Source organism: Callorhinus ursinus, unplaced genomic scaffold (genome assembly GCF_003265705.2).
Source record: "Callorhinus ursinus isolate GAN/ISIS: 27379988/994484 unplaced genomic scaffold, GSC_fseal_2.0 scaffold1, whole genome shotgun sequence".
NCBI classification, from domain to species: Eukaryota; Metazoa; Chordata; class Mammalia; order Carnivora; family Otariidae; genus Callorhinus; species Callorhinus ursinus.
Genome location: NW_027397063.1, coordinates 96754446 through 96782202, shown reverse-complemented (window position 1 = coordinate 96782202; position 27757 = coordinate 96754446). Strand labels below are relative to the sequence as shown.

General features: G+C 39.5%; 1 protein-coding gene across 5 annotated transcripts in view; it reads right to left on the bottom strand.

Annotated features, from left to right (window-relative positions):
* The window catches only part of VEPH1 (ventricular zone expressed PH domain containing 1), a 240610-nt gene that overhangs the window by 121660 nt on the left and 91193 nt on the right, over positions 1-27757 (bottom strand). For 2 of the 5 annotated variants that reach the window (XM_025879871.2, XM_073898129.1), the window contains exon 7: positions 14744-14964. The exons of 2 other annotated variants lie outside the window; for them this stretch is intronic. In XM_025879871.2, coding sequence (XP_025735656.2) covers positions 14744-14964 — 221 coding nt within the window. Of the gene's footprint in view, positions 1-14743; positions 14965-27757 lie in introns of those variants that run through there. One more of the 5 variants, XM_073898140.1, reaches the window with a different exon arrangement.

Sequence of the window (27757 nt, the reverse complement as noted above, 5' to 3'; positions counted from 1 at the left end):
AAAGCAGCAAGAGAAAAGAAAACATTACATACAAGGGAGACTCTATAAGGCTAGCAGCTGATTTTTCAGCAGAAACTTGGAAGACTAGAAGAGAGTGGCATAATATGTTCAAAGTGCTGAAAAGAAAAAATCTTTAATTGAGAGTACTCTATCCAGCAAAGCTATCATTCAGAATAGAAGGAGAGATAAAGAGTTTCCCAGATAAACAAAAGTAAAAGAAATTCATGACCACTAAATCAGCCTAACAAGAAATGTTAAAGGGGACTCTGAGTGGAAAGAAAAAGACATAAGTAGGAGTGAGGAAGAAGTAAAGCATTTGCAGATGACATGATACTATATATATAAAAATGTCTAACAATGCCACCAAAAAAAAAAAACACAAAAAACAAAACAAACAAACCCTACCAGAACTAATAAATGAATTTAATAAAGGCAAAGGATACAAAATCAATATACAGAAATCAGTTGCATTTCTCTATAACAATAACGAAGTAGAAAAAAGAGAAATTAAGAAAACAATCCCATTTACAATTGCACCAAAACAATAAAATGTGTAGGAATAAACTTAACCAAGGTGAAAGACCTGTACTCTGAAAACTATGAAATATTGATGAAGGAAATTGAAGTTGACAAAAATAAATGGAAAGATATTCCATACTCATGGATTGGAAGAACACATACTGTTAAAATATCCATACTACCCAAAGCAATCTACAGATTTAATGCCATTCTTGTCAAAATATCAATAGCATTTTTCAGAGAACTAGAACAAATAATCCTGAAGTTGGTATGGAACCACAAAAGACTTGGAGCAGCCAAAGTAATCTTGAAAAAGAACAAAACTGGAGGTATCACAGTCCCAGTTTTCAAGATATATGACAAAGCTGTAGTAATCAAAACAGTATGGTACTGACACAAAAATAGACACTTACATCAAAAGAACAGAATAAAGCCCAGAAGGAAACCCACAATTATATGGTCAATTAATCTTTGACAAAGGAGGTAAGAAGATGCAATAGGAAAGTCTCTTGAACAAACTGGACAGCCACATGCAAAACAATGAAACTGGACCACTTTCTCACATCATACACAATAAACTCAAAATGGATTAAAGACTTAAAATGAGACCTAAAACCATAAAAGCCCTAGAGGAGAGGACAGACAGTATTTTCTCTGATATCTCCCATAGAAAAATTTTTCTAGATGTGTCCCCTGAGGCAAGGGAAACAAAAACAAATATAAAGTATTGGTACTACATCAAATTAAAAAGCTTCTGCACAGCCAAGGAAACAATCAACAAAACTAAAAGGCAACTTGCTGAATGGGAGAAGATATTTGCAAATGACATATCCAGTAAAGGGTTAGTATCCCAAATATATAAAGAACTTATACAACTCAACATCAAACAAATAATACAATTAAAAAATGGGCAGAAGACATGAACAGACATTTCTCCAAAGAAGACATCCAGAAGGCCAGCAGACACAAGAAAAGATGCTCAACTTCACTCATTATCAGGGAAATGCAAATCAAAACCACAATGAGATATCACCTCACACCTATCAGTATGGCTAAAATCAATAACCCCAAAACAACAAGTGTTTGACAAAGATGTGGAGGAAAAGGAACGCTTGTGAACAGTTGTAGGAATGCAAACTGGTGCAGCCACTGTGGACAAGTTTGGAGGTTTCTCAAAAAATTAAAAGCAGAACTACCATGTGATCTAGTAATTCCAGTACTGGGTATTTACCCAAAGAATAAGAAAACATGGATTCAAAAGTATAAGCACCCCTATGTTTACTGCAGCATTATTTATAATAACCATATTATAGAAGCAGTCCAAGTATCCACCCACAGATGAGTGGATAGAGAAGTGGTGTGTGTATATATATATATATATAAAATGTATGTATATATACATATACATATAATAGAATATTATTCAGTTCAAGTTTTTGAACTTTATTTCAGAAATTTCCATAGCTGGGATTATTAAAGCTTAAAAATTTTTTAAGGCGGGGCGCCTGAGTGGCTCAGTTGGTTAAGCAACTGCCTTCGGCTCAGGTCATGATCCTGGAGTCCCCGGATCGAGTCCTGCATCGGGCTCCCTGCTCGGCAGGGAGTCTGCTTCTCCCTCTGACCCTCCCCCCTCTCATGTGCTCTCTCTCTCATTCTCTCTGTCTCAAATAAATAAAATCTTTAAAAAGAAATTTTAAGGCATAAAATACACCCAATATGCATACATCAGATATTGAGCATTATGCAAATTTTAAAATCTGAAAACCTATGACTTGTTAGAAGAAGAATTTCTCACAAATTCACAATTATTTTTTCTTTCTACATAAAGCTCTGGGTTATAACAATAGTTAATAGCATTTTCTTCTAAAAACCTTCAAATTTCATATGATTATAGTAAATCTTCCTGGATAATTTTATTGGATCAGTTTCTGGCTTTTTTAAAATATATATTTTTTTTACTTACAGAGATCTTCATTTTATTTTTTGTACTTTTTATATCAATTTCCCTATTTATATAATAGGGAAGACAACTGTACTTAATTCATAGTGTTGTTGCAAAGATGAAATGACAGATCAGTGTGAAGCACTGTTCCTAACAGATAACACACTGCTCAATAGATGTTAGATTTTATTAGTATGATTGTTATTATTAATTGATATTATTATTATTCCTTTAGAAACTTCATTAGCATTGTCTTGTGTTAATATACAGAGAACACATCAGTGGTCTAGACACAGACCAATATTCCATATCCTGGAGGGAACTAATGTTCCCTGGAGAATGCCATGGCATCAGACTTTAGGAGAGGACACTCAGCTCCCTTTCCCTGACCCTGTCTCTAGTTACCAGGTGTTGGCTATGAAGCCATGGCCTGAGTCAGAACCTCTAGTAGCTGGGAGCATACCTTCTTTCATTCTTGGATTGCCTTGTAACATCCCTCGGAGTTACTTTGGGCATGAAAGAAGTTATGGGTTATCCCTACACATCCACTGACCCCAAGGGGGGCAGGTCAGGTAGGTGCCTTTAGGGTAGGGTTGCCTGATAAAATATAGGATACTCAACTAAATTTGAATTTCAGATCAACAACAAATAATTTTTTTAATATAAGTATACCCCTAGTGGGATAAACAAAAAGTGTGTTATACTATACTAAAATGATTTACTAAAAAATTATTTGTTCTTTATCTGAAATTCAACTGGGTGTCCTGTACCTCTATTTGTTAAATCTGTCTGGGGTAAATCTCTGCTACTCGGTGGGCAGGGACCTATACTGTTCATCTTTGTTCCCTTGTATCTGGCACAGTGCTTGACACACACAAGTACCTGAAGTGTTTGTGGAATAAATGAACTCAGACCACCCTGGTTTCCTAAGCCAGCCTACTCTCTGTGCCCCCAAAACCTCCTGAGTTCTACTAGATGCCCATGAGGCACTGGCCACTTCTCCTGGCCTATAGGGGGTAGAGGGCGGGGTGATATCATTTGGTAAATATAAAATGTAGAGAAGCAGGGAGCAAGAGTAGGAGTAAAATGATGGATTTGTAAATAAGAGTGAAGAAATGACAATAAAATATCTGGGCCAGAGAAGTGATCTCTACATATGAGGCTGATGAGCATTACTGATAAGTAGAATTTTCACCACAAAGACTTTCTTTTATACATGATTTTCCTTGTTTTTATGATTTGGAGATTTATTAACACAGAAGTCAGGGGACAGGGATGGTAAGGAAGAGTCACCAAGGCAGCCAGAGCCACAAGATGGACCAAAGAGAACGTTCTGTCACTGGTCATCAATCCACCTGGGTTTTGTTACAGAATTTTGCTGGCAGGGAGTTAGGACACGCTTTGGTTCCAAAAGGTTGGAAGGTCCAGGAAATGGTAGACAGAAGTCTGAGTTTATAATAAACATTCATGCTTCTTCACTTCTCCTAGTTTTTAAATTTGGTCTAAAAAGACAGGAGAGAATTCGTTCAGAACCAAAACTTTTTCTGGAGATAAACTCTGTTTTCCTTGGAGAGCAAGGAAATGCATCCCAAATGCAAAAGCACTGGTGGAGCCATTGGTCCTGTATGTGTTTACTTGTGGGGGCTGGGGGTGGGGGCCGGTGGGTTGGGCTCATGCAGGGGGTTGTTATTTCTCTTCCATTTGTCACTTTTAACTCCAGAGGTAATTTTACAGAAATCTTTGTCAGAGTTCTATAATCCCCTAAATATTAACTTGGCTTTAACTCAACATACCACATTTAAGAGGCTCAGATGATTTCCAGTCTGAACAGTTTCTGGTCTTGTTGCCAAAGTAAAGTTTTTAGAAGTACCTCTAGGGATGCTCAGGGGGAGGCCTAATGACCTCCCTCTTGTGTGAGCAGGACTCCCCTTGGAAACAAATTAGCCCTTGGGCAGCTAGCTCACTGCTCTCACTAAGCCTGAAGATGAGACTATGAAGCTGGCAGGGGTAGAGAGACTGGCAGCCTCTCTTCCTGGCTCCTTAGGTCAAAGAAAAATAATGTTAGTTAAAATTTGATGATCTTGGCTTATGATCCCATGTCCAGAATATGTACTCCTGCAAAGTTAAGTTTGTTAGAAGAGAAGTAGGAGAACATGATGGATCAAATCCTCATTGGAATCCTAAATTCTTAGGATGTTATGTTCCTTCTTCTTCAGCAATTTCTTGGCTCATCGGTCATCATGAGAATGACAGAGGATTCCCTAGCTCCACAGTGCTGTCATCTGTTTGGGGACTGTAATAAGTAAACAGTGCTAGAACAGCCACACTCAAATACTTTGGGAAAGAACAATGATAAGTCTGGGTCTTGATATTCTTGTCTGCCTCTGACCTGCTTGCTCCATGGGCAAGAGCAGGGACCAGTAGATGCCCAGTTATATGGGGACCAGTCATGCCCCTGGTACAACTTTGCCTAAAATAAAATGACTCTATGGTTTATTTCATTCACATAAGATTTTTTTTTAAAGGGTTCTCAAAAAGAGATGGTTGTGGGGAAATGAGCTGAACACAGCCTTACAGGGAAAGTTTGTGACTCTAATTTCCTGTTTATTCGTGATGTGGTAAATCTCTTGATAAATCTAAGTCTCATTTTTGTCATATAAAAATGGGATAAATGATAGAGCATCATCAGATTGCTGAAAGCATTATATAATGGATTTGACAGCATAGCCCATACAGAATGGGTATGAAAAAGTCAAATGGTTAAATCCTGGGGGGCTGCTGCCCCATGTGGACACGTGACACCAAAAGAAGGCAGCTTGTGTAGGTGATATGAAACCTGGAAGATGAGCTTCTCCTGCTCAGAGCCAGGGGAACATACAATGCTTTTACCCCTGCAGCATCCTAAAGAGTGTGGACTGAAGGATAGTGGCCCTTGCTACTGGGATATAGAAATTGTTTAAAACAACAACAACAACCACTTGGTGCTGTAAGCATAAATTCTGAGCAATTGTAGACAAGGAGAATTCCCTGCAGTTAGAATAAAATTTAAAAAGCCATGATATCTTCTGTTTTCATGAACAGACATTTTTCCAAAGAAGACATCCAAATGGCCAACAGACACATGAAAAAGTGTTCAACATCGCTCGGCATCAGGGAAATCCAAATCAAAACCTCAATGAGATACCACCTCACACCCGTCAGAATGGCTAAAATTAACAAGTCAGGAAACGACAGATGTTGGCGGGGATGCAGAGAAAGGGGAACCCTCCTACACTGTTGGTGGGAAGGCAAGCTGGTGCAGCCACTCTGGAAAACAGTATGGAGGTTCCACAAACAGTTGAAAATAGAGCTACCCTATGATCCAGCAATTGCACTACTGGGTATTTACCACAAAGATACAAATGTAGGGATCCGAAGGGGTACGTGCACCCTAATGTTTATAGCAGCAATGTCCACAATAGCCAAACTGTGGAAAGAGCCAAGATGTCCATCGACAGATGAATGGATAAAGAAGATGTGGTATATATACACAATGGAATATTATGCAGCCATCAAAAGGAATGAGATCTTGCCATTTGCAATGACGTGGATGGAACCGGAGGGTGTTATGCTGAGTGAAATAAGTCAATCAGAGAAAGACATGTATCATATGACCTCACTGATATGAGGAATTCTTAATCTCAGGAAACAAACTGAGGGTTGCTGGAGTGGTGGGGGATGGGAGGGATGGGGTGGCTGGGTGATAGACATTGGGGAGGGTATGTGCTATGGTGAGCACTGTGAATTGTACAAGACTGATGAATCATGGATCTGTACTTCTGAAACAAATAATGCAATATATGTTAAGGAAAAAAAAAGAAGAAGAAGATAGCAGGAGGGGAAGAATGAAGGGGAGTAAGTTGGAGGGGGAGATGAACCATTAGAGATGATGGACTCTGAAAAACAAACCGAGGGTTCTAGAGGGGAGGGGGGTGGGGGGATGGGTTAGCCTGGTGATGGGTATTAAAGAGGGCACATTCTGCGTGGAGCACTGGGTGTTATGCACAAACAATGAATCATGGAACACTACATCAAAAACTAATGATGTAATATATGGTGATTAACATAACAATAAAAAATTATTAAAAAAATAAAAAGCCATGATATGAGGAAGTGACTGCTCTACACAGATGCGCAGCCATTTGCTTACTTTTCATTGAGCCAGCATGAGAGAGAATGGGATATGGAAAAAGGATGAGCAAAAAGGCAAAGCCCCTGCCCTCAAAGTGGACTCACAGGGCCAGCAGTATCAGTGTCACCTTGCACGTTGTGGAGAGGCAGAAGTTCAAGATCCACAAACAAAGACATACAGAGTATAAGCCCACTGATCATTCATTTGGATGTTGCAGCAAAGTCAAATTGCTATAAAAGTTCTAAACTCTTATTTTCAATCACTGTAATAACCTTGTCACAGGCTAGTAAGAAACAGTTTGCAGACTGATGTTGGTTCATGAACTATGCTTTCAGTAGCTCTGGCATAATGGACGTGCTAAGTGAAAGCACCTCCCATAATGTCCACCTGGAACAGAGTTAATACTTACTGAGGGCTTTCTATGCATGAGCCACTCACCGTTCAAATTTGCTACATGTATTACTTCTTACATAATCCAGTGGGGCAAGTCCTATTACTGTCTCCATTTACAGATGGAGAAGCTTAGGCACAGAGAAGTTCAGTAACTTACTGAAGGTCGACAAGTAAACCCAGCATGAAGTACCTGCCTCCAGAGCACACCCGCGTCACCACGCTTTCCCACTGCCTCTCTTTAGGTGTTTGGTTCAGGTTGCATCTGAATCTAACCCAGGAGTAAGTAATACATATAATGGCATTGGTGGTAATGCAGTCACCAACAAGAGTCATTGTACCCTCATATCTCTGAGTAACATCCCATGGGAATAGACACCAGAACAGAGTTGACATATAATCATTGAACAACTTTCACAGGGATCCGAAAAATGAATTTTGGCATCCCCTTTAACCAAAACTAAAAAGGTGTTCAAAACTCAGAAAATGTCATGCGAATAGCAAACTCCGAATTCAATTATGGTTGATCCCAAAAAGGAACCGGGGAGTGTTATCTCTCCTGCAAGAGGCTATCGAGGGTCAAGTCCCTCTCACCTCTTCTTCTACAAGTGCACTTTTTCCCTTACTCCAGGCTAAAGCTTTGGTGTTTCCTGCCTTGTTTGAAATAGGAAGCCAAGCCATAGGAACTTGATGAAAAGCTCTTTTCCTTTTTGGTGTGTCTTGTGTTTTTAAACATTTCTGTGTTACAGGCCAGGAGCCTGGATCCCCTGGCTAAGCTGCAATTGCAGGGCTCACACCCCTTGGCAGGGCTGCCCTACCTCTCATCTCTACCCCTCCTTGTCCACACTCACAGAGCCAGCCCCTCTGGGGCCACACATTCCCTGGGCTTGCTTCATTGTCTCCAAAGCTGACAATGATGTCTCCCACCTAAATCTCTTGCTGATAAACGAATTCCTGAAATACCTTTACAGACCTTCACATCACCATAAATGCTGCTTTAAGGAAGGACAAGTGGTGGAGTAAATGAACAACACATGGAGCATAAATGGTACCACATGTCAGACTTAATCTCCTCAGTAAGAAGAGGGGCAAAAAAAGAACCCAAAGCCCTTCCTTATGTATGGAGTAACAACAGCCACTGTCACAAATAGCTGTTACAATTCACTTTTCATACGATGACCAGTGTAGAACTCTCTAGATTGAAAAGATATACTTGTTTGTTTGTTTGTTTGTTTTTTATTAAAACTCTGGTTACCTTGGTGGGGCGAAATTACATTCAACTTTTCCTAAGCAGGGGGCAATGCTGACCAGAATATCACATGTTTTTAATTATGATCCTAAACCTCCTCATATTCCCTGAGCCAACCGTTGCTCTCAAAGAATCAATTTCTCTTTGTATAAACATGTCTTGCCTAAAAAAGTGGGAACTCTTATAAGCATTTTTAAGACTCTATTTTTCCTTCCACAGAGCACAGGCTGTGAATATTAGCTCTCTCAAGTTTGCAGGGGAGACTAAAGGGGCCCACAGAAAGATAGCTAACACTTCAGGGCAGGACTGTGGGTGCAGAGGAGTGGAATGGCAGTATGAACTGTAGTAGCTCAGAGGAGAGAAGGTCAGAGTGAGTAGGGTTGGGTAGGGAACCCCTCTTGGGAAAGTGGTACCAAAATGGAGTCTTAGAGAAGGGAAGCCTTCAAAGGGAAAAGAGGGAGGAAGAGGGCGTTCTGGAAGATAATGATAAAGGTTAGGGAGGTATCACTTTGGGGAGGAATAGGCAAAAGTCACCCTTGATGTTCCTTTAAAATTCTTTTGAATTATCCATGAAGTACTGCGAGCACTGTAAATCTCATCCACACTGACAATTGAGATCTACTGGACTAGACCAAAGGAAGAAATGACTGGAAATTCTATGAGCCCATGTCTGGGCATTTGCCCTCTTGCCCCTGCAAGAACTACCATGGACCAAGAGGGGAGAAAGGACTGGATAGAAAATGCTCCTCTAGTCTCGCCTGCCCACAAGGTTTACTCCATTACACTTTAACGTGAAGCCTCTGTAGTCCCAATACATACTGAAAGACTTTGTTGTGAGGATTAAACAGTATAACATAGTCGAAAGCCCTTAGCACAAAATCTATCATGTGGTAGGAGCTGGTTAAAGGCATGGTCAGACCTACAGATAACAGCCTGTTTTGCAAAGTTGTAAAGAACGTGACCCCCTCCTCTCTGCAATTTCTGTTGTGGACCCAGTAAAAAGCCATCACTCTCAGCCTCTTGGGCAATGCCTTTAGGGACTGTGTAGTACATCAGGGGGAGGTTCTGATGTGATCCCCAGGATATCAAGATGGGAACTCAGGAACACAGGTGGCAAAAGGTCTCACAGTTTGAAGAGTCTTTGCAGGCCATGTTGCTTGGCTACACATTAGGGCTCTCTGTAATCCATTTCTTTGATGTTTATTGCATGAAATTTAGGATAAACCAAAACTCTGGGGCCACTCCAAGGAGGATAGATTTCCTGGAGCCATTCCTTATGAACATCATCTCCTTATTCTGTTTTCCTTTAATTCTCCCTGACACATGTTGTTTTATGGCCTTCCCTCCGTGGTGTCACCTCTTTCCATTTATACCAAAATCAGATTTATACCTACCCATTTTGTTTTGACCATAATTTACCTTTCATTCCCCCTCCCCCCACCCCCAGACTTGATTCTTAAAAACAAAGAATAAACACAAAATCTCACCACTACTGCCACCATTACCACCAAAACAACAAAAGAATGTACCACCCACTTAACCAAGCCAGAAGTTTGGGAAAGCTTTAACCACATGCTTTGTGTTAAAACTTTTCTTAAAAACAACCCCGCTCCCCCCCCCCCCCCCCCCACTCAGTGACTTGATGGCTTTGGCTAGAGTTTGAAAGTTGGATCGGAGGGAACTGTAAACCCTCTGATACACACACACACACACACACACACACACACACACACACACACACACCACGCAGGCCTGGGATGGGGGGCTGTGTGCAGGTGCCCTTCCTCCATGTCCTCTGGTTTCCCTAGGCCTTTATCCCATAGCCATCCTTTCTTCCTGTCTTTTCTCATTTCTCCTATTGACCCCCTCAACCCCTGTTTCTTTTCACAATTTCCATCTCTCGAAGTTTCCGTCCCCAACTGGGGCCTGAGCTTAACTACCTACTAAGACCACCTGTGACAAACTGCCCCCAAATCATTGGTGCCTGATTAGAGCAGTCTCCCTGGAACCACATGCATTGGGCAAAGGTGTCTTCTAGTCGAATGACCATTTGAATGCTCAGCCAGCACACAGTTGCCGGGAGCGCGCCCTCTCCTTCCCCAGATCGCCCTGGTTGGCATAAGGTCCAATGGTTAGTGGCTGCTCAGAAGGCTACTTAGGGCTCCCACGATTCTGAAAGGTATAGATCTTTTCCCTTATCTTGTCACTTCCTTTTTAACCCACAATTGCTGTTACTTCTTTTTGCTTCTCCAGAATTAGTTTCAAAATCTAAATGCTTTTCTTGACTGTCCTGTTGGTTTATTGTTTAGATATAAATGTTCTTTCTAAAACACAGGAACAAGAAAAGCACAAGTGTGTACCTGGTGCATCTAATAAAACTCACCCAATTAATTCAGAATGGCTTGGCACAAAGAAGTCTCCTGTCTGCTTCAGTTTTCATTTTCTCTAGGATGCTAATTGTTTTTCTTCTGATAATCTTGTATTTTCGGCCTGAAGTCTAAAATCTGACCTGCTGGGCTATGTGTCAGATTTGTAAATTAGATGACATCTGTTTTGAATTTTATCATCTTTAATTTTCTTTCCAACTCTCTTCACTTATTCATTTCCCCTTTAATTGTAAGGATCATAGTTTGCTGGGTGATTTAGACAAAAGTGTAGACCTTTCTTCTTCGGGGGACCCAGATTTAAAATTACTGAAGCTAAGTGGTCACAATGAAGGCTATTTAGGAAAAAGATGTTGGGAGAGAAGCCTTAGCAACCATCCCAGAGAGGATGAGCAGCTAATACAAAAGGCTGGCTGTCCACACCAGTGTTTTGAGGTTCCCACTGAATAATTACAATCAACTAGAAGGAGATTGACAGTGAGTGTTGAGCACTGGTAAAGTGAGTAATTTGAATTGAGAAAGGTTGAGGTAGTGGGGATGGTGGTGGTGGTGGTGGTGGTGGTACGTGAGGTGAGTGGTGACATTTTTATTTCTTTACATTTAATTTCTATGTGTTTTTTCCCCCAGAAAAACAGGAGGAAAACTTAAATGCATTCTCATACCTACAGATTCATACTTTAATAGTAAAATCTTTTTTCCTCCTATGTATATATCTCCTAAGTTCTTTTTTTCATGGGGAAATTGTTTATTGCTAACTGGGTTGTGCCTACTTGTTAAGGATCAATTTTCTTGTTAGAATGCCCAAGGTAACACCCTTGTATAACATGTTTTTCCTTTATGTAAATATTTTTCACATATATACTCTTGCAGATGCCAACTGGCCTCTTGCAACTTTGCATTTGTAGAGGCAACAGAGAGTGCACAGAACACTGGCCAGAACATGTGCCTAAGCTTTCACATCTGATGCACATGTCGCTCATCACTGGAAGAAGAACTAAGCAGGCTGGCTATGCACAGAATACAAAACGGCTCCCCCAAACACCTGCTGTAGAGGCTCTAAATCAAATTTCTAAAACAACATCATCATGAAAATTGGCCAAAAGTGACTTTGTGCTTGCATACAAATGACAAATCACCCCTTCATGATGCTGGCCTTGGATTTCTTGGATACTGCTGTGTTTAGGCTGTTGCTAGGCAGGTCATGGGTCTGTAAAAATACTATTTTTGAATAGAATACAGTTCTCACTGTAAGAGATTTTTTGTCTCTCAGGGGACATTTAGCAATGTCTGGATACATTTTTGGTTGCCATAACTGAGGGGGAGGACTGCTACCAGCATCTACTGGGTAGAGTCCAGATGCTCGCAAATATTCTATAAGGCACAAGACAGCCCCATAACCAAGGATTAACGGGCCTAATTTTCAATAGTACCAAAATTAGAAACCCTGGTTTGTAGGCATTTATACATTGAGCCGGCCAACAACAAATCAAAACTATGGTGTTGAGAGCAAAAGGGCACTTGCAAGCAGTCTTCTTTGGATGAATAGCTTTTGTTGACTTTGATGACCCTATTAGCCAGATAATATTCTCTGTATAGTGGACTAACAGATCCTGCTATTTGGCCCTCCTGCTCCTCTTTTCATGGTTATTAGCATCATCTTCCTACTGAGTATGCAGTCATTCCAACTATATATCTTTGGGTTTTATCCACAATCCTCCCCTTCTCCTCACCCTGCTTCGCGTTGGTAATCAGTTCCTCATAATTCTGTGCTCTCCTCATTATAATGATATTCCCTGACTTCTTAGTCTAAATACTACTGGTTTAGTTCAGGCCTCTATCACAGTTGAAAGAGCCTGTTTATTAAGTTTCCAATGATACATCCTGGTCACTCTCTTGCCATCCTGCTGCTCCAGCCAAATCCATTCAGTGTTCCACATCTTTAGCCGCTTCCTCATTTACCGGGTCCTTCAGTGAAGAAACATTTATCAAGTGCCTATCTGCTAATTACTCTGTTAGGAGCTGTGATCATTCCCTGGTTTAAAATATTTCTAAGCCTCCATATTGCTTAAGGGATGAGCCCCTCACTTCCTGACACAGCACGTAAAAGACTCTGATAATCTGCCTCTGACCTAACATTTCAGCTTACTCTCCCACCCTGCCCTGATGTACTTGCTCCAACCACAATGAATCAATCCCTTTTCCTTAGTTTGGGTCACACACTCTTAAGCCCCTATAACTTTGCACATGCTATTCTCTGTATTTGAAGTCTCCTTTTACCCTTATCTGAAGAACTCTCATTCATCTTGTACAACTTAATCTAGTACCTAGAGAAATGCCTGGCCCATGAAGCTACTCAATAAATATGGGATGAACTTAAATTTCAATTTCTCTGTAAAACATTCTATAATTTCCTGGCTGTTAGTTAATACATCTCTCATGCTCCACAGCCCGTTGTATGCACTTCTACCAAAATCCCTTCCCATACCTAACTGTGAATCCCTTGAGGGCAGGGATGGTGTCTTATGTCTCTTGGAACCTCCAGACTCTGTGCCAAATTGGACATAAAGTAGACTCTGATGATTCAATGCTCACTATTTTGTCAAGGTGACTTCTTACGTTTTTGGAATCCTTGATTCACACTGGAAATGGTAGGCATCATTTGATATTCCAAAAACTCACAAAATTTGACACTGGTCTCAAATGGGCCCTGCCCCTTCTCTAGAACTGAATACCCTCCAGTGCATGGTGTGACGATAAGGTTTGAGTCCATCCTCTATCACCTAGTCACTATTTAACTGTGGGAAGACATTTAACTCACCTCTCACCTCAAAAATAGAAGTATTTTTTCTTTTGTAAAATAGGACTAAAGATACCTGCTTTTCTTACCTTGTGGGGTGGTCATGAGGATCAAATGAGAGTACATATTGGAAACTGTTTTTTAGCTTCTAAGGGTAATAAAACTTTCCAAGTGCTTCCCTATTCAAAATAGAGGAAACTAAAATACAGCCCCTCCCTCCCTTAATCTCACATGATCTTTATTTTTTTCCACAAATTTTTTCGCAAACTTTGGCCAGGTTGATGCATTGTATCCACTCTCTCCCTTCAAACCCAAGCATTCTGTTTTCTTTCCACCCATACCACTGGTGGTTCATTCACCACATTTTCAATACTTATGGCTAATACCCATAGACACTCTTCTGTCCTTCCCTCACTGGACTTGACTTCAGTCTGCCTCTCCCTGAGACATTCTCTTCATTGGAATCAGAGTGAGCTTCCTGAAACATGGATTCTGATAATATCCTGCCATGTATAAAACCCCACAGTGATTCTTCATAGCCTACAGAGTAAAATTCAAACTCCTTAGGAAGTTGTCAAGCCCACAATCATGCAGTCCCTGCCTACCCCTTCATTGGCATTATCTAATGTTGCTCTCCTTCTAACACATACCCTGCCCATACAAAATGACTTCTGTTTCTAGAAAGTGTTGTGTTCTTTCACATGCTCCCCAAAAGACAGCCTGGAGCAATCTGGTCATCTTTTAGGGATTGGTTCAAAATATCATCTCTTCTGGGAAGCCTTCCCTGATCTAAGCTCCCTATTTCTCTTCATTCCTTGCAGAAGTAGATATACCTATTTGTGTGTCCCCAGACTCCTTGGCCACATCTTGATTAAGCATGACCTTCCTACTATTCTCTAGTTACCCACTTAAATATTTATTTCCTCTACTAGACAATGAGCTCTTTGGGTACAAGGAATTTGTTTTATCTCTCTATATATGTCTAGCTTCTAGAAGAATTCCTGGCAAGAGTAAGTAATTGCTAAATGCTTCTTGACTGAGTGATATAAGCATTATTTGTACTACATTCTTATTCCTTTGCCACGTTTTGTGCATTTTAGAAATTTTTTTGTTACATTCTGGTTTTCACAGATTTAGAAAAAATTCTGGCAAATGCCATAATTTATTCAAAAGTTGCTCTGCATTGAGACAGTGGGTTTGGTTTTCTTTGGGAAGTTGAGTGCCTACTGTCTGTGCTACACCTCCATGGGTTTATGAAATATCCCTGAGGTACACAGGAACTCCTGCTCACCTGCTGCTTCTGGCCTTGGCAGTTTCCAGTTGTTGGGTAAGGAGCTTGGCAATGGTGGTGAAGCTGTTGCTCATGCGGAAAATATCTCTGCTCTGAGGGCCCAGGATGGAGGAGAAAGCGTCAGTGATGCTCTTAATCTCCAGCAGGAGAATATGATGAAATGAATGTTCCATGTTGGCCAACTGACTCACCAGGAATGGCAGGCAGCTCCTGGCTCTCTCCTGCCGAGAACAATGAAGGACAGTGTGCACTGTTGGTGGGAACATAAACTGGTGCAGCCATAATGGAAAACAGTATGGAGGTTCCTCAAGAAATGAAAAAATATAACTACCATATGGCCAGCAATCCCACTTCTAGGTATTTATCCAAAGGAAACAAAATCATTATCCCAAAGAGATTTCTGTACTCCCATGTTCATAGTAGAATTATTCATAATAGCCAGGACATGGAAACCACCAATCTGTCCATAAAAGGATCAATGGACAAAGAAAATGTGGTATATATACACAATGGAATACTATTCATCCATAATCATGTCATTAAAAAAGAAGGAAATCCTGCCATTTGCAACAACTTGGATGAACCTGGAGGGCATTATGCTAAGTAAAATAAGCCACACAGAAAAAGACAAATACCGTGTGGTATCATCTATATGTGGAAACAAACAAACAAAAAGTTAAAGTTGAACTCATAGAAACAGGGACTGAAGGGACTGGGGTGGGTGGGAGAAATAGAGAGAAGTTGTTCAAAGCGTGCAAGCTTACTTTTAGCTATAAGTTGAATAAAGTCATGTATAACATGGTGACTATAGTTGATAACTCTGTATTGTATAATTGAGATTTGCTAAGAGAGTAGAACTTAAATGTTCTCATTTACCACCCCGGCCCAAAAACGTAAATATGTATGGTGATGGATGCATCAATTAACTCAATGTGGGGGAATCATCTCATAATGAATATGTATATCAAATCATCACATTGCACTTTTTAAATATCTTACAATTGTACCAGTCAATTATACATCAATTAAGGCTGAAGGGGAACAAAAGAACAACGAAAAACAAAAATCTGTATTTTAAAAGAAAAACAAAGTCCCCTGATCAGCAGATGACATTTCTATGGGGAGTTGAGAGAGCTAGCTAAAGCTAAATAATGTCTCATTCACAGTGCCTCTGAATTGGCTTTTTTGAGATTTTGACTTTTTTCCTGATTTTTAGGACAAACTTTTTTTTAAAATTAAAACTTTTCCCTAATTATTCCTTTCTTAAAAATACATCAGTAGTCTCATTTGCCTATCTTGTCAGGCCAAAACCTCTTGGATACCACTGAAGGTCTCACCCCACACTTCTACTCTCCTCAGCTTTGTGTCTTCAGGCCAGTCTCCATGTCTCTGACTCAATAACTCTGCCCGCAAGGGGGAGGTTGGTCAGTGGCACCCTTAATCCATCCTTCTGTCAGATGGTGCCATGGTGTGCAAGGTTTACCTCCTCTCCACAAGGTATTCTCACTCATTTGTTCATTTTAAGGATCTTTCAACATATTATGGATTCTATGTGCCTGGTCAAGTGAGCAGATCATATTATCTACCTTTAATCAAGTTAATGTTCACAAATGAGTTAAATTGGTTCCTTCAGAGAAACGAAAGATGAAAGACAATATGATTAATGCAGGCATGAGTGAGTAATAAGCAAATGTCTTAGCCAATAGGTCTCTTATATCTATCTCTTCATGAACCATAAGGCACCATGATTAATCCAACATGACTGGAAGTTAGCCAAAAAATTCAAAATTATCAAAGCATAGATGAATCGTAGATTTGTACCCAATATAAATGATGATATACAATTTATAAAGATAATTTTAAATATGGTTTATTTCATCTTTAATTTCCCCTTTAAAATCCTATTTTTAAATGTATTAAAAAACTGTTCATTATGTTAATGTAATAGAATATAAATACAATTTTAAATAAATATATGCTGGAAGTTGATATTCAAAATCCTTTTGAGTGATAGGTGTATAGGCCTAAATTACTTTTCTATCTAGATATTCCCCTCCTACCTTTTATTCTAGCACTTGAAGCCTTAATTTCTTTCTAGACGTAACTCCTACCCTATCTCCTCCACGAAGCCATTCCTAGTGACCTTTTCTGTCTGAATTTTCACTGTATTATAGACTTTTAAAAAATCTCATTAGTACTTTGCACTTGATTATTTGTGTACACATGTTTTAATTTAATCACCAGATAGGTATTGCATGCCTAAAATATGCTTGTGCTAGATTCTAGATGACAACGGTGAATAAGAGGTAGACTCTGCCTTGGAGGGACTTGCAATTCCCTCTTCCATTTATAATTCACTAATGGTTATATGCACCAGTCAGGTCTCCTAAAGGGGCTATTTCTCAACATCAATCATCAGCCTGGCACAGAATTGAGCCTGTAGCATCTACACACAGTGTATAAGTCTTGATTCACTCATTTAAACAAAACTTAAATGCCAAAATATGACTTTACAAATAAAATATGTAGTTGTAAAGGAATTTTGTGCTTTACAAGAAATACTTATTACAAAACAGATTTAAGTAATGAAGTTCCCTAGTCTTTAATACTTAATTAGGGTTTCGAAGATTTCATGTACAATTGCACTGGAACACATCTCTTGGGGATGTGGAGTACAGCTGCCAATCAATCCCTTAATAATTATCTCTTAAGAACCACTAAGTCACAGTGCTCCATCTGGGTGTATGGGAAGAGGCTCACACTTCATGAGCAGGACATCTAATGAAGAGACATTTATTCATTAAAGGATAAGAATATTAGATGACTAAAAAGTAGAGACCATTGGAACAAGTTCCTGACAGCCCATTTTATACTTTGGCTCATACAATTGCCAGGTTGCAGAATGACAGTTAAATGCTCTTGAGTCTAATAGGTTATTTTGCAAAACATAGATACTTTAATTCATGCAAGGTCTCCATATGTGAATTCACAGTATGCAATGCATCACAGGGACATTTTCCATCTCCCGTTTAAAGGCAAACCTGAATGTGGGGGTCCCTACCATGTGCCAGGCTCAGTTTCAAGAGCTAGGAGCACAATACTGAAGGAAAAGGATAAAAACCCCTGCCATCACAGTAAGGCAAGCAGACAATAAACAAAATACTTTTGTAAAATATATCATGTGTTGGACGAAGAAATATTCCTCAAAGAAAAATGAAACAGGATGGGGAGTCGCAGGGAGGGGAGTCAAGGTTAAATAGTGTAGGGCGGTCAGATCTCACAGAGAAGGTGACATTTGGATTTAACTGGGTTTTAGAATCTAAACCCAACATTCTCAGTAGCCACAGGAAACAACTACAGTAAAATTGTCCTGTTTGATACAGGGAGGCTAGGAAGATATGAGACTCGGGAGATGGGGCACTTTACTACTGAGAACGTAATTTCAAATTTCAAGCAACTTCCTTCCTCACCTTCAGAATCATATTCTTCTTCAGCATTTTTTAAAACTATGTCACAAACATTTCATTTGTTTATCCAAGAAGTGTCCCTATGGTTTTATTAAGGATTCTTCTCACTATAAAAATTAGCAAGCCCTTTACTTTTTTTTAAAGATTTTATTTATTTGTCAGAGAGAGAGGAAGAGCACAAGCAGTGGGGGAGTGGAAGGCAGGGGGAGAAGCAGACCCCCGGCTGAGAAAGGAGCCTGACACAGGCTCAATCCCAGGATCCTAGGATCATGACCAGAGCCAAAGGCAGATGCTTAACTGGCTGAGCCACCCAGGTGCCCCTAGCAAGCCCTTTCTTTAAAGCATGTGTCTTCCTAACAGTGAAAGGGACTGTGTGGGTATTTGCTGAAACCAACATAATTCTGGATGATCTTCTGACAGCCAAAGTGAGCTGAAGGGAAAATTAATCACAGTATGGGAACAAGAAAGATTATAACTGCTCTGGAACTAACATATGAAACCAAGCCAACCTCACATCGTTTGTTTTGAAATCTTGGAGAATGTCCATGTACCTTACAGGGGTAACAGATGTGATTTGGGATTAGAAAGTGTGGTGTTAGGGTAGGAAGGGGGTTAGGAGATTCTGATTTCTTTCTCAGCTCCATGATATTTTATCTCTGGGGAACCAGTGACTTCATTTTTTCTGCTTTCAGTCATTCCACTGGGGGTAAGGTCAGCAGCACCTGTATGCCTCAATTGCAGGCCTGAACTCATCCCTTCTGACAAACTATTTATTATAAAAATAATAATAGCTGACCCACAGGGTATACTTAATCTAAGTGCCAAGCCTATTTGGCACACCTTTTATGTGTTTATTCATGGAATCCTCCCAATAATACTCTGAGGTGAGTACTGTGATCACTGCCATTTTATAAGGAGGAAACTGAGGCACAAACAGAAAACTAACTTGCTCAAGGTCACGTACGCCTTCTCTGTCTCTAAGAGCTGTGTACTCACTGGTGATACACGCAGCCCCTCCCGTCAAAAAATGCCAACCCCCCCCACACACATTTATTTTTCTACTTTTTGTTTCTACATCCTTTTCATCATCAGTTATGCTGTCCTTTTCCTTTTGTTATTTTTGATTTAGTGACATAGACATCAAAAATGCACTGTGAATACAAAATAGAGCAGCAGATCTCAAAGTTTTTGGTCTCTGAACCTCCTGGTCTGTTAAAAATTATAGGAGAACCCAACGAATTTTTGTTTATCTGAGTTTTATCTATTCCTATGTGCCCTCTATTTTCACATGTATTAAGTTAAAACTGAGAAATTTAAAAAAAAAACACGTCTGGTGGCACTTTGGGTTGTCACAGCTGAGGAATGAGAGGAAAGACTGGTAGTCCGTAATGGGTGAGGTGAGAGATGGCTGATAAACATCCTACATCGCACAGGACAGCCCCCCACCACTAAGAATTATCTGGCTCAAAATGTCAATAATGCCAAAGCTAAGAAACCCTGAGTTAAGTGAAACGGGCTTTTTGTTTGCTTTTTCCTGCGAGTGTGTGCTGGTAAAGAACATAAAGCACATTCTGGTGCCCTTGTCCGGATGGGTGCTAAGGCATTAGCATTTATTAGCATTAGCATTTTATCTGCCATTGCTCTTGTCCTTCCAGCACAAATGTCAACACAGTGCAAACAGTCAATGATGTATGAGTGTTATTGTGAAAATAACTTTGACCTCACAGATCCCCTGAGGGGGTCTCAGGGGTCCAGGAACCACACTGAGAATTGATGAACTAGAATCAAGGGTCAGCAAACTTTTTCTGTAAAGGACCTGATAGTAAATATTTTTGGCTTTAGGGGCCATATGATTTCTGTCATGGGAAAACAGCTACAGACGATAAGTAAATGAATGGGTATGGTTAGATCTGGCCCACAGGCAGTCATTTGCTGACCCCTGAACTAGATTATGTGCTTACAAAATTGCCTTGGCGATACCATTCACTTTTATCAGTGTTATTCGTTTTGTTTTTAAAATAACTCTACTCCCACCTCATAAAGCTCCTCTGGTATTCTTTGTCAGGATCACAGAATGCAGCTCAGAAAGTCGCCAAAAATGAGAGTGTGGGTGCCTGTAGTGACGACGATAGTTTCTCTTTATTAAGCATCTGCCGTGTGCCAGGTACTTGGCATGTGCTTCCTCAATCCTCACAACAAATCTTGTAAAATGGTGGGCACCTGGGTGGCTCAGTTGGTTAAGCGACTGCCTTCAGCTCAGGTCATGATCCTGGAGTCCCGGGATCGAGTCCCGCGTCGGGCTCCCTGCTCGGCAGGGAGTCTGCTTCTCCCTCTGACCCTCCCCCCCCATGTGCTCTCTCTCTCTCTCTCATTCTCTCTCTCAAATAAATAAAATCTTTATAAAAAAAAAACAAATCTGATGACAAGGGGGCTAATCACTTGACCGACATTACATAGGTAAGTCATAATAGCAGAGCCAACAGAGAATCAAGAACTGCCTGATTCCAGAGTTTGAATGTTTCCACTTCACCTGGACTGAAAAAGATGGTGTGTAGTGCAGTCCTGTGTGCTGTAACCTTCCCTGTAAGCCCCTTCCACCCATGGCAGCCTCTTCCACCCATGGCAGGCACTGCCGGTTGATTATAGTGCTCTTCTCTGCTGAACGTAGAACCTTCCCAAGACCTTTTCTCAACACTGTCTTCCCTGTGAGTGCTTCTGAGCTCAGGGTGCACATTAGAGTACCTGAGAAGCTTTTAGAACAATTCCAATGTCCAGTAACACCCCACCTCACCCCCATTCTTATTTAATTTCATTGTAGTGGGTGGAGTCCAGGCACAGGATTTTTTAATCCTCCCAGATAATTCTCAGGTGTACTTAGGGTTGAGAATCACTATTCTGTATAGAGCCACAAATCTCTGAAAAGTTGAGGATTTTTTGATTTAGGAAATGTGGATTAAATCCTAAAATCCACACTTTCTCTCCTCTATCATTTATCAGTGTACAGAAAGTAATGGAAAATGATATAGTTAGCTGCCTGAATGTGCTATGGTAAGCACTGTGAATTGTGTAAGACTGATGAATCACAGACCTGTACCTCTGAAACAAATAACACATTATATGTTAAAAAAAAAAAAAAGAAGAAGAAGAAGAAGATAGCAGGAAGGGAAGAATGAAGGGGGGGAAACTGGAGGGGGAGACGAACCATGAGGGACTATGGACTCTGAGAAACAAACTGAGGGTTCTAGAGGGGAGGGGGGTGGGGGGAATGGGTTAGCCTGGTGATGGGTATTAAAGAGGGCACGTTCTGCGTGGAGCACTGGGTGTTATACACAAACAATGAATCATGGAACACTACATCAAAAACTAATGATGTAATGTATGGTGATTAACATAATAAAAAAAAGAAAATATTTAGTTTCTTGGACATCTGCTATTTTTGCTTTTTTATTGGGTCAAGGCATTGTATTTCTTCACAGCTCAACTCTGAAGTCTCTACACACCAAAGAGACACAAGGGCCATTAGAAAAGCAAATCAAATGAACTTATTGTTAATGCTTTCTCAGTAAAGTTTTGCCAGAGAGGCCTCAGGTTTTGCTCATGAACCCTTAGAAGCATGAGTGGGGCCAGGGGTGCTTAATGTCTTGGGGTATATTTATTTCATGAGTCTCTTTCCTAATGATGGTGGGGTTACTAGTTCCAGAGCCAGATGTGAAGGGTTTGTATAGGCCCCACCCCCACCCTAATTCTTTGGCTTAGAGAAATTCTAGAGTAGGGGGCTAACTCTTTCCAGTTTGCCCTGGGATTTCCCCAGGTGTAGCACTTGAAAGTCCCTCATCCTGGGAAGCCCCTCAGTCAAGGGCAAATGGGCAAATTGAGACGGTCACCTTATTCTGCAGTCTGAGAGAAGGTGGGAAATTATTTCAGCTCAGAGGATTCTGCTCCATAGACTCACATTGTTGGTGATATGATGATATATCACTGTGTATAGCTCTCTCTGTGTGTGTATCTCTGTGTGTATACACACAGTCAATTATCATTTTTCATGGTAGTTATATTCTCTAAAGTCAGTGTGAACACTGAATTAGCAAATACAGAAGCATTGTTTCTAGGGGAAATATAGCGTTAGATTCTCACAAGCCTCTGGTCATACATCTTCATCAACTGATTAGTACATAGCCTTGTTTCACGGTGTTAAAGACATCTTAATATATACTGTTAATTCATTTAAATTGAACTCACAGCCAACAGCACTGTAACTCATGCCTGGATGAAGCTTATTGTAACACATGCATTTTCCCCATAAGGCACATAACAGCCTTCTTATACATGGGAACACTAGACAGCACTTTAGCACTACACTTGTGGGACATTTTAAACAGCAAAATCACCAGCAAAAAACACAAAGATGAGAAACATGTGGCACTAAATAGACCATGAAAAGAACAGACACTTGTTTACAGTATGAGAGCTGAAACAAGAAGGCAAAACAGCACCTTATTCCACCTCAACTGGGAACCTGTGTGTCGGTGACTCAAATTTTTTTGCTGTTCTGTGCATGTCTGTGGATGACCTCAGAAGCACCTCAAGTATTGATCTGGTGTTACAAACACATTTTACAGGTGGGTGAATTCAGAAATATGAAACCGATGAGGAAGATAGAAAGATGGATGGATGGATGGAAGGAAGGGAGAGAGGGATGGAGGGAGGGAGGGAAGAAGGAAAATAGGTCAGGAGGTTGGTAGGAAGATCTATCAGTTTAACTCAGATCTTTGTGGATCTCCTATAAAAGGAAATATCTGCTTTTACCTTGGTTGGTCAGAGTTGAAAGACATTCTAAATTGTTAATGCAAGACTTTGCATAAGCCATTGCAGTCATGCCCAGAGAAATGCTAGTTCACCTTTACTAAGGTCAGATGGAGTTTAGTCTCTAGCACATCTCCCAGTTTTTCTTTCCTTGTACTTCCATCATCAGCAGATTCTCTTATTGCCTTTAAACTCATTGAAATTTTCTTTAAGTAGCAAGTTACTACACATCCAAATCTATTTGAAATGTGTTTTTCACCACATATTAATTCTTCTCCCCATTATAAGTTGTTTTATATATGTGACCCAACTCGGGTGTGCAGATTGAAGACTGGGGATAGCCATTTGCTTTTTGCTTATAACTCAGTTACTAATAGAAGAAGATGAAAATATGGGTAACATTGAAATTCCAAAATCCTTTTTTCTATCTTTCTTGGTTCTCCATATAAAAAGGAAAAAAAAAAGATGTTAGAAAAATGCCATTAAAAAAAAAAGAGATCCATTTGGTTTGGGATAGTACACTATGGAGCCCTCCCTGAATAAGAATTATAACTCATTTATGAGAAAAAAATTTAATCAGTGGGAATCACGTTGGAGCAGGAAGACGGTATATGGTTCTTTGTCCTATTATACTAGAAGATTTTTGGTATCTTCTATTCTGTTTTCTATTCGGAATTTGAGGTATTAACCTTTAAAATAAAATTCCAAATATTCTATTCACTGATGAGTTTATAATCACCCTTTTTAGAAAATCCAAAATGGTGACTGAGTCCAAGTCATAAGAGACCTGTTTGCATAGCTTTTCTGTTGGATTCAGCTGGTCTGCCTGAGCAATGTGTTAAATTTCTCCATTCCAGCCATAGCTGGAGATTTGTAGCTCTTTCTGAGATGTCTTCGAGCAACGACCTAAATTGTTTCACTGCCTAAAATCTCTTGAAAAAAGGACTCATTAAGTATTTGGCTTTCCAGAAGCTTTCTTTCCTTCATGTAAAATAGAAATGTAAGAGACTAGCAAGGCAAATAAGAAGAGTGTTGACTGTCTAAATTTGTCAATAAATGTGCAAGATTTTCTTTGGATAAATATTCACAGAGAAAGCCCCACGCTCACAGAACAGATTGGTGGCAGTACCACGTAAAGCCTGCACAGTGATACCTCATTTGTCTGAGCAGGCATGGGTGGTAGCGTGGTGGTCACAAAGTGGGCTCAGAGGCTCCTTCCTGAGTTTGAATTTTGGCACTGTGATGGCCAGTCATGGACCTCGGGCAAGTTACTTAACTCTCCATGGCTTGGTTTATAAAACATTAATAAGCAGTGCCTGCCCCATCTAGCAGCTATGAGGATTCAATCGGTTAAAAACAAAGCATTCAGAACAATGGTTGGCAGGTGGAATGCTAAATAAATGTTAGCTATTATTGCTTGAGTGACAAAAATTGTAAATGCAAATGCAGGCGTATTTTAATTATCGCAAAAACTAAAACAAGCTGTCTCAGAAGCAATATATCTCCTCAAATTTTCCTGGTTAACTTATTTTGTGAGCTGACAAAGGTTTGGAAGTTCTAGAAATGTCCAAAACCCCAATATCAGCTCAGTATCAGCAAATATGAGCCAGTGTACCAGTAACCTACAAAAAAAGTTTACCTAGAAGTGAAATACGCTCTACATTTTACTGAAAAAGTCTGTTTCCCTTTTTTAAGATGTTACATGATTAAATAAAAACACTGCACGATTAAAGATTTTCTTAGTGATTTGAGCCAAGTTTTAGCTCATCATCTATAGTTATCTAGAGCTTTTTCTCTTTGCAATTATTCGCCAGTCTTTTTCAATATCTTCCTGCATCTAACGTAAAAATATTCTACTATTTAAACATTTCCAAACCTGCAAAAAGTTACTGTTATTGCAGTAGGCAAGGCAGTAATGGTCAAGCTATCCAGTAATCTATAAATGCCAAGATAACAGTACAACTAATAAATTTTACTCTTTAAATGTTGTTACCCAGAGATATGCCCTTCTAGCTTTAAAAATTAGCATAATGCTTGCACAGTAAGTAGGCATCAAATGTCGTTAGTTCATAAATATCAAAAGCTAAAATTCAATACATTTTTTAGCAGAACATTGAGAGGGCAAGCTGCCTGAAATCTTCTTTTGTGGAACAAAGTAGAGAATAAATAAATAAAAACATTGTTAATGCTCTGTTAGGCAGATAATCCTCAATTTTGAGCTGATTTTTTAAATAGCATTCCAAAAAGAGTCACATTCTTCAATTCTTCCTTTTGTCCTCTGATCATGCCTCAATTTTTCTGTATATCAGCTTGGAGTAATTGAACATATTTTTGTTCCCATTGATAAGTAAAAACTCAATTACAATGTAAATGTATTCACATATTCTAAATGATTATTTAATCCAATGTAAATGAAATAAGTTCCCCTCTTTTTCTTCTCATTTTTGATTCAGTTTGCATTATTTCAGGAACACATAGTTTCTGTGGGCACATGGGAGAGTAATAAATCATGCCTAGTAAAAAACAATGCCATCTAGGCAAAACAATTTTAAAAAATGAATCCCCGTAATAAAAGTCAAGAAACAGCTGATGAAAACAGATGTATCCTTTGTTTTGAATGAACCTCAAATTTTGTAACATGGCAAAAATTAAGGACCAATTGGACTCAGTTCAACTGCATGCATTTGGCACAGAATGTTAAAGTAAACCCCACCCTTGTTTAAAAAAAGTATAATTTTTGTATTTATAAACCAATTATGGTTTTTATTTAAATGCGGAACTTACTATGTCTTCCTTAGAAAGACTTAGGATTTAAAATACAAATCAGAGAATGTGAAAGGTAGCTTATCTTTATGTCTTGCTTCTTGAGATAATAATGTAGCCAAATAAATTATGTTTTTAGTATGACTGATTTTTTTTAAGGGCAAAACACTGGGCACGATCTGCTGTCAGATAAAGTTTTCCAATTTAAAAATAAATTTATTTTTCCCAAAATAGCATTCAGTGTGGCCACAGTTATATTTGAAAACCCAAATCGGTCTCCATTTGTCCTGAGGGTTTATTTTCCAGCATCTTTTCTTTGCACTGACCCCCAAATACAGATGTTAAAGCTTGCAGAAGTCCTTCTAATTTGAGCTTCTAACATAGTGTTATTTTGTGGGTTGATAAAAGATTTAGAGGTTCTATAGTTTGGATTTACTCTAAAAACTGGGGGCTTGGGAACTTAGCCTCTTAAAGGTAAATCTTTTGTGTGGACTCAAGGGACCCAGAATGAATTATACTGAGCCAGGATTTCTTTTCTCACTACCCCATGGTCCCTTCATGTAAATGACCTTTCACTGATTACCCTGAACAATGGTTCCACTATTTCTTTCACTTCAATTAAGCAAACATTTTGAAAGACCACTTGGGCCTTTAACATTGAAACATTTCTAGAGAACTCAAGAAGCAGCCCATCTTTAATTACACAGTAGCTGTTTAGCAAATGTAGTGTAATCACAAAATGATAGAAAAAGTAACCACAGACCTTCTGGCCCAATCATGGAAACCATTTTGAAGAAAGATGCTTATTATGGGCCTGAAAAGAAAGGAAAAAAGAGAAGAGAAGAGAAGAGGAGAAGAAAAGGAGAAAGGGAAAGGAAAGGAAAAGAAAAAAAGAGAAATTGTGTTTGAGACTTTTGCCAGGGAAAAAAAATGCTTTTGTTCATTAGAAAAGGAACAATATGGTAAGATTTAACTCAGTTGAACTACACATCAGCTACAATTGAACTTTCCATAATTTACTCATTACATTACATAATTTATTCATTATATAATTAAACACTAGATGCCTATCTTTCTTTGCACCTACTTATTTTCATAAGAAATAGCCAAGATGTTTTATTCATGGTAGTTGAGATTAACTCCTAAAATACAGGTTAGACAGAAATATATGGGTATTATTTCATTACTTATGGCAGAGAATAAATGGAAAAATGCAGTTTGCAAAAGTGTGAATCTTGCCTGAGATTGGCCAGGAGAGTTTGATCTCATTTTTCTGGTACCCTGCTCCCCATCCTCCCAATGCTTACCTCTCAGTTATTGGATTTTGCCTTGGGTTAATTATTTTTGGTCTCATAGCAACTATGTTTTCATTGTGAACGGCCTCAACTTCTTGCTGACATAAATTTATTTAACTTAATTTATTTAAACTTAACTGGCATAAATAAACAAGTAAATAAAAATATGCAAACAAATTGAAGCAGATAGGATGGGGTTTTGAAGGTATGTCAGACCATGGTGTGCCCAAAAGTTTGAAAATCACTGGACTGAAGAAAAGGATAACTTTCCAAATTCCTTTCCACTTATTTGTGAGCTGACTTCTAGCAACAGTGGCAAAAGAGTACAACAGCCTTTTAGGATTTTTAGATGGGGTTGTGTTGAGATCTTGATGGACTCATATTTTGTCTTAATCCGTTCAGGCTGCTATAACAAAACATCACATACTGGGTGGCTTAGAAGCCACAGACATCTATTTTTCACAGTTCTGCAGGCTAGCAAGTCCAAGATCATGGTGCTGGTAGATGTGGTATTTGGTTCCATGGAGGATGGGGGCAAGAGAGCTCTCTTGGACCTCTTTTATAGGGGAACTAATCCCATTCATGAGGTCTCCATCCTTATGATCTAATCACCTTCCCAAGGCTCCACCTCCTAATACCATCACTTTGAGGGTTAGGTTTCAACATATGAATTGGGTGGGGTGGGG